This window comes from Cricetulus griseus (genome assembly GCF_003668045.3).
Source record: "Cricetulus griseus strain 17A/GY chromosome 1 unlocalized genomic scaffold, alternate assembly CriGri-PICRH-1.0 chr1_1, whole genome shotgun sequence".
NCBI lineage: Eukaryota > Metazoa > Chordata > Mammalia > Rodentia > Cricetidae > Cricetulus > Cricetulus griseus.
The window spans coordinates 1,169,564-1,177,700 of record NW_023276807.1 but is presented as its reverse complement, the minus strand read 5'-3'; the positions used below and the strand labels follow the sequence as shown (position 1 = coordinate 1,177,700).

Sequence of the window (8,137 nt, the reverse complement as noted above, 5' to 3'; positions counted from 1 at the left end):
ACAAGAGGGCTTGTATCCTCAGTACCCAGAATGCCCTCAGATGCCCAGGAGTTAGGGTTGTTAGGTGGGGCCTTGAAGTAGTGGGGACCAGTGGGAGGTCTTTAGGTCATTGAGAGTGCACTTGAAGGGGACAGTGGCTTCCCAGCCCCTTCCTCTTCTTTCATTTTCATGTTCAGGCCGTGGTGTAATGGTTTGTCCCATGAGACTAAAATGCCCCGAACTATGAACTAAAAGAAAGCTTTTCACTTTATGAGCTGACCACCTCAGGTGTGTGTTCTAGTAACAGGAAACTGACTAATAAAGGCCTGAAATCTTAGTCACACCAAGGTTCTGACGGCAGAGAAACACAGCTGCAACTTGAAGGGACTCCATTACATTGCTCAGCCAAAAGGGTTTTTAGCCGTCTTCTCATGGGCTTGTTGATGCTTATTTAGTTGAAGGCAGAATGAAGCCCCAAGTAGTGTCTTTGCATGTAAAAATGGGCGAATCAGTCCTGTAAATGACTTTTAAATCCCTAACAAGGCTTTCGGTGACAATGTTTGTGAGAAGTCACACATTTCATTCCTAAATGAAAATGAACCCAGATAAGTGACTTGCCCGAGGTCAGACCGTGACAAAGTTGGGCCTTGTCACCAGACTCTCTGATAGTGGGTCCATGCTCCTGTCTCTGCCCCATAATATCTGAGTGTCTCTGGTGTCATGATTCCATCTGGTGCTGTCAAGCAGGGTCACCAGACCCACTGTCCTGGGACCATAAGTGACATTCTTCAGACCCTGGCACCTATGTACACCCACCCACGCTCCTCTTGGGCCTCTGGCCACTGGGAGTGGGTGGGAAAGTGTCACTATGTAAGTCACATCTTTCTCACTCCTGTGAATGGTTTTTCTTCTGTTCATTTTTATGACTCAATTACTACTAAAAACAAAAGGAAAGAATTGCTACAGAATTTACTGCATGTTTGTTTTTAATTAAATATGTCAGGCAAGCCACCAATAGAAGAGTTTCACATTCCAGTCCATGAAGCAGGCTCTGAACACGGGGTTATCAACTCTCAAATGAGAGCGACAGAACCCAGTATCATAGGGTTATCTGTGGCCACAATGAGAACATCCAGGTCAATGACAGAGAGAGGCTGGGGCTGTGTGTGGCTGCACTGGAGGCAGAACAGAATGTACCCCCCAACACCACACACACACACACACACACACACACACACACACACACACACTTGTGTACACCTGTATGCACTCCTAAGCACACATGTACATGCCATGACCATTCAGACTGGGAAGGAGATGTCCTGTACCCTGTAGCCATGAGGCGGGACATTGCATCCAGTTACTGGCACAAAGGTAGCATTCATGGGACTCACCAGGAAGTGAAGGATGGTGGTGAGACACAGGGACTAGAATATCCAGGAGAGGTAGAGACTTCACAGGAGGCAAAGTTCAAGCCCAAATATAGTGGAAGCTGGTGACACGGATGTTCTGTTTGCCTAGTTACAAGCTGATCCACAGCATTAGGAAAGCCCTAAAATAGCACCATAGCTCTATCTTTCAGAATGCATAAGAAATCTGTCCTCACATAGTAACAAGGACACAGGTCAAAGGATCTTGACACTCTTAAGACACCAGAGCTAACAAGCTCTGCCTTGTAGTTTTGAGGTAAGGCATGGTTCCATTATTCCAGAGAATGTTTGGGCTTGGGAGGGAATGTGGCTATGCTCCGGAAACTCACCGCCTCTTGGCATCTCGCTGAGCCACGCCTCAGGTTCTTCCCAAACAATACACATGCTCCAGGCTCTGATTTTAGTGAAGTTCCCTTCTTCCCATGTGCACCGGTTAGCAGGACCCATTTAGATTCTTGGAGATCTGGTCCCTACCCCTTTCTCTCCCTGCCTCAGAACCATCCCTCTGCCTTTGTGGTGGGACTAACATGAGACTGCCTTGGGGATGCTCCTGTCCTCCAGAGTCCAGCATCTCTCAAGGGATAAGCCCATGGTCAACTGAAACAGGCTCTAGTGTGGAAGAGAACTGAGGGATTTGGGGGCATGGGATCAAAACCATCTGGTGCTCCTAACTCCTCCCTACCCCCTCTTATGGCTAGAGAGCCAATGGCTTTCAGTAGGTGCATCTTCCACCATGGACAGTCGCCACCAGTGACAGGAGTTACTGTGGTAGGCCACCTGGGTGTCCTTTGATCTTTGGAGTTAGATCTATGGTGGTCCCATCCCACCAGCAAGGCCCTATGCTAAGAGCCCCTAAGCATGATTCTAGCACATCATCTGAAAAGGTACCCAATAGTTTTCCCCACACTGTCCTTCTCCAGACCGGAGGGTTTGCCCTGGATGGTGAGCCTCAGGGGGTGTTTTAGGGCTATATCCACCCACCCATACACCTGCCTGTGTTGTTCTGTTGCTGCAGACACCTGAGCAAAGGCAATACAGAAGAGGGCCCTGGTATTGAACTTCTGAACAATAATAGACCCACAGAACCTCTTTAGCATCCTGGGCTTCCATGAGCTGGTCCTGTTTCATCTTCTGTATGGTTCTCAGGTGTCCTGATGTGAGCGTGGCATGCAAATCATTGCTATTATTGTTATTAGTATTTGTACTTCTTGATTAGGGTACAGTTTGGGGCCCCTGCAAATAATACCCTCTCTTCTTTCCATAAAATAAAGTCAACTTGCAGTGCACACAACATTGTCAATGTCCTGAGAAGTCCCAAAGGTCCATTGTGGGGGTCTGTCCTCAGAGAGCTGAGACACGAGGCCTTGGCCCCTGGGACAGGGAGATGGAAGGAAACTCCTAGGTCAGCCCCTCCCGCCTCACATGCAGTTCAGAAAAGGGATTGTGTTCCGCATGGGGGGGCATGGAGAGAAGATATCTGTACCCCTAAGCCTGCCCACAACATCATGTCCCTATCAAGTACCAAGAGCCAGTGTCCCTTTGACCCCAAGTAGGTGCCAGTCGTCTACACACTTGTTCTTGGCTTGTCAAAAATCTAGAGCAGTGGCTGCCTGGGTTGACTCTGAAGTTCACTTATGCTTGGGACCAGCTGCTAAGCAGGCAGATAACAAACCCTAAAATATGGGGAGTGTCCTGCCATTGTCCCTTCCCCCACATCAGTGCTGGCTATGCCTGCTTCACACTGCACATGGGATGTCTGTATTCTTCACATCAGCTCAGTCCTGGGCTCTGTTAGTACCAGATACAGCAACTGTCCAGAAAAATCAGTGTGGCACCCAACCCCCACTGCAGAAGTTCCGAGGCTAGCCTGGGTTCTATGCCTCAGGTTGCATAGGGAGGGAAGAACTTCTGCCTTGGGGAATCTAGCTGCTCAGTCAAGAAGCGTTTGCACCTCCCCTCCTTTCCTTTGGCCATGTGTTGGGACTTATAAGGGATTTTCAAACAACCTGTTTGGAGCAGTACAGGCTGCCCTGGACACTGAGAGACACTAGGCTGGGGCTTTAAATTTTTTCCTTGTAGAGTCTGAACTCTAAATCGGTATGTAGCTACACCTTGAACTTTTGGTCTCTAACTTCTGTTTGTCGAGTGCTGGGATTACAGGCATGTGATTACAGGCATGTGCCATCACACCTAGCTGATGTGATATGGGGAATTTAAACCAGGGCTTCATACATAATACACCAATACTATAGAAACTGGGTTACAGACCTAGGGCCCAATGGCACCTTCTGAGAATCAATCCACATGGAGTTCACACAGAAAAGCCTCTGGGGCCCTAGGGAACTCTGAGTGACTTCGAGCCACTGAGGAGAAGTCCCCTCCTTCTGGTCAACCCCTTTACCAGGAACCTCAATCAGCACTGAGTAGTGTTCCTACAGAAACAAAGCCAAACCCCGCCATAAAACAAAAACAGCACCAAGCCATAAATAACTTAAAAAACACAAATAAAATACCCACCCATCTTGAACTGAGCATGCATCTTCCCAGAGCCCTAAAGTAGACATTCCTTTTAGACACTAGCTGTAACCATGACAACCTGAGGGCTGACCTCTGTCAGCTAAGAGGCAAGTAGCAGGCTGCTCAGGGAAGCTTTGTCCTGGTGTGATGTTTCCCTGCAAAACACTCTGACCTCCTTGGCTGGTTGGAAAGAGTAGGCCTATGAGCTATCTTTTGCTTTCAGGAGCCAAAGCTGGGCCTGCTGGCTAGACCTCAGGCGGCCTTCCAAAATGGGCAGGCTCCTGAGGAGTGAGCAGGATATAGGGCCTTTGGACTACAGTCATGCGAAGACTGGCCATGCCATCTCCAAATACTCTGCTTCCCAGCTGTGGTGTGTACATGGGTCAGAGAAAGTAGCCATGGCAACCCCAGATGCTCAGCGGTAGGTCAGAGACTATCATTCCATTCCAGCTCTGGTCAGGGCAAAGTGTCATTGTCCCTGAATATTCCCTCTCTTCACATAACCCTAAAATGTAATTTAAGGCTCCTGTTTAGATATGTGATACAGAAAAAAACCCAAAACAAATAATAATAATAATAATAATAATAATAATAATAATAACACTAAGCAAAAAGAATGGGGAAGGCTTCCTATATCAGTGTGTGTATGATTGTGTGTGAGAGAGAGTTTATGATGCTTTGCTGTCTCTCTCTGCTGTACATGTGTGTATGTCTTATTTTTCCTTATATGTCTAGTGCTGGGGCTCGAACCCAGGGCCTCGTGCATGAGAGGCAAGGGCTTTACCACCAAGCTACACTCCCAGGCTTGCATTGTCTCTACAGGCACTTTCTGTGTCTTGTTCTACACAGGCTGATACTCATTCATGAGTCACAAGAGCAGATAATCAAACCATTTTGTATCAGTTGGTACACAGCCATTGTCCCCTCAAGAGCTTCAAATGTCCCCTTCCTCACCCTAGGCTACCCTCCTCCTTCCAAGGACTCAGCCAGATCCCGGGCTTTTCTGACTCAGAGAGGAAAAGGTTAACACTCAATATAGTAAGAGATCTGAGTGAGTGGAGAGGGCCTACACCCTTCTGGTTGTTAAATATTTGGACTCTGGCCCACACAGCCTACAGGCCTGTATATGCTTCATACGTGTTTCTGTGACAGCGTGAGACAGAGCTGGAGAGGTGTGTCCATACACAGGAACCAGCCTGAGTCTGCTTGGGACACTGCAAGCCATAAGGTGTGTGGGAATGACCAGTACCACCAAGGAGACAGGGCACTGCTATCCTCAGAGGAGCCCCAAGGTCCTAGCTGTGGCTGCGCTGGGGAAAGTAGCTGGCGAGAAACCTTACAGCTACAGCCAGGGCCTATGCTCATATCACCACTCCCCATTTTGACTGCCTGCCAGTGCTGTGTCTCACTGCCAGGCTGGGTGTGAGGGAAGCAGGCCCAGCATTTCACGAGAAGGGATTCCCAGGATCCCCGGCATCCTCCACTACGTGACCCAGAAGGTGCCCCGCTCCTCCAACAAGCTGATGGAACGGTTGGTGAGCGAGGCAGCATCCCTGGCCAACTTGTAGCCAAAGAGGTGCATGGCTGGGCCACAGGCAGCCTGCACCACCTGTGCCAGCTTGAAGGGCATGCTGAAGCGCCACTTCTCAAACTGCTCCGAGGAGTTCTTCTGAGTAGAGTAGATGTCACTGCTGTCCCGGGCCGCTTGTGTGTTCTTCTGGATCCAGTCCTCCACCTGTGGGGTCAAGGGGATGCCCGCGAAGCTGTACATCTCTCTGGCCTTTTGCAGTGGCCTGCGTGCCACGTCCTCGTAGCGAACCAGCATGTAGCGACCACGGAGCCAGGCTGGCTGCCGCAAGCCCAGCTCTGCAGACAGGCGGATGCTCTCACAGTTGCCCCGTAACCGCTGCACCTCATCCTCACTCAGTCGGTCTTGTCCCTCTGCCAGCCACTTCTTCCAGCTCTCGTACTTGCCCGCGAAGGCCACCATGCGTGAGGCCAGCACGGCCCGGGGGTCGCGCACCAGCTGGATGACTCGCAGGTCTAGCCTCGGGTCCTCGGCCAGCGGCTGCAGGAACTCCAGCTGACGGATGCGCACGGCCTTGAGGGCCACGTGGTCCTTGCGGAGGCAGGCCTCTGCTGCCAAGGTCACGTTGAGTGGCCCGCAGCGACGGTTCCTGCAGTGGTACTTCTCAAAGACCTTCTTAACGAAGGGTGTGCACACTGGATCCTCACAGAGCGAGCGGCTGGATCCCCGGCGGAACAGGAATTGAGTCAAGTGGTCCTCGGGTGGCGGGTTGATGAAGGGCTCCAACACATACAGGTCGCACAGCAACAGCTGCCTGAGGACATCACGGTAGACCAGAGCTGAGGCCGCCGAGCTGGCTCCTCCCTGATGGAAGGACACTGTGCGCTCGATGTGCCACAGAGGCTCAAAAAGGTAGAAGATATTGCCCTGCTGGTTGAAGAACTCGCCCACGAACGAGGAGCCCGTGCGGGTGGTGGCCATGAGGAGCACGTGGCGCCGGTGCCCTGCTCCAGCCTGCTGGGATGGTTTCTCTGCTGCAGCCTCTGGCCCCTGGGCCTCCATCACCGGCTCCACGCCCAGCTGTAGGCTGAGATTGTACAGACGGCTCTGCAGCTGGGAGAAGGCAGAATCCAGTTCGCTCAGGGACAAGAGAGATGCATTTTCCGATAAGAGCAGGGCTGGGTCGGTGCTGTTGGCATCTGTTCCAACTTGAGGGATCTGCTTCAGCTTGTCCGAGACCCTGAGCCGGGGGTAAAGAAAGGGACAACATGGTCTGTGACTGATTTGGGAGGCCAGCCCCTGTATTAGTCTAAACAGTTAGCTGGGTCCCTCCAGAGCAGGCCTAGAGGCTAAGGTTTGAGTGTGGTTTCTTTGGCATAAACCCAGGGGTGACTCAGTGAGGAAGTGTGAAGCGGTTCATGATGGCTACATATGGGCCACTTTCACTAAAGGACTCTGGCACTTTACCTTCTGACACTTCTGGTTTGTCTGGTATGAGTCCCGTAGCAGCTTCAGGAGAGTTACAAGGTATGCGGCAGTCAGGAGCTGATTCATCTCCAGTCCTTAACCTACCCTCTCTGGTAGAGGCTGTTATTCACAGGGCTTTGAATCTGGGAGATCAGGTCTGAGAAATGCTTCTGTGTCTAGCAGGTCCACCCCACACAGCAATACACTGCCAACTCAAGGAGTGTACAGCCTTGAGTTGAAGGATACACAATCTGGATGGTTGCCCATGTTGGTACTACCCACCAGAGTGGCCCTAGCAGAAACCTGCTTCCCATGGGCTCACCTTCACTCGTGACATCAAGACTTGAGGAGGGGATATGATACTAAAGGCAGCCATGGTATTAGAATAAAAAGTAAGGTAGGCCATACTAGCAAAGACTAAATGTCAGCTATATGTGGTTACATTTTCGAACAACTCTCTCCACAAGGTGGCATCACTAGTCACATGTTCCAGAGAACCACTGTGCCAAAGTGAGTGTTTCACCTAAGCTCTTGCAGCTGAGAAGGAACCATAGAGGGTGGTGGTGCCAGCCTAGGCTGCCCAAGTCTCACTATTGTACACATGATCTCAGCCTATGCCACAGGAGGGGCCTGGTGACCGTTTGTAGACGGGGTTTACTTCTTGATCCCCGGAAAACCCTAGTGTCACCTCTGTCCTCAGGCCCCTCCCCTTGATAAAAGAGACCCATGGTTGAGTTCCTTACCTGGATATGATTTTATTTTCCTTTTCAATGAAGACAAAAACTATGACCACAAATGCCAGGAACAGGGCGTATTTGCCCCGAATCTTCAGACTGTGTACAAAGTCCTGGGGCAGAGTGAGTCCTTTATCCATGGGGAAAGGTGAGGCCATGGGACTCCTCTGGCTGGCTGCAGGGACTCAGCTCAAGGGCACGGCTTGGGACCCAATTCGTCTTCTTCAGGTGGGGGACACCCTTATCCTATGGAGAGACAGGTACTCAGGGCATCCCCGCCTATAAACTGGGACCAGAGACATCTTTCCACCAACTTTTGAGGAGAGACCCCAGACCCACTCTTAAAACCAAAGACTTCAGGTGCCCTCGCTTCCCCCCTCTCTTTTTGGTTTTTCAAGACAGGGTTTCTCTGTGTAGCTTTGGAGCCTATCCTGGCACTTGCTCTGAAGACCAGGCTGGCCTCGAACTTCACAGAGATCCAC

The 8,137-nt window shown here is 50.8% G+C and overlaps 1 protein-coding gene across 1 annotated transcript; it reads right to left on the bottom strand.

Moving 5' to 3' along the window:
* Window positions 1-5,409: 5,409 nt before the first annotated feature.
* Chst3 (carbohydrate sulfotransferase 3) lies at window positions 5,410-7,813 on the bottom strand. The gene is made up of 2 exons (XM_027388233.2): window positions 7,665-7,813; window positions 5,410-6,694 (listed from the first exon to the last, which is right to left on the bottom strand). Exons 1-2 carry the CDS (start codon window positions 7,811-7,813, stop codon window positions 5,410-5,412), a joined length of 1,434 nt encoding a protein of 477 aa, XP_027244034.1.
* Between the last annotated feature and the right edge of the window lie 324 nt (window positions 7,814-8,137).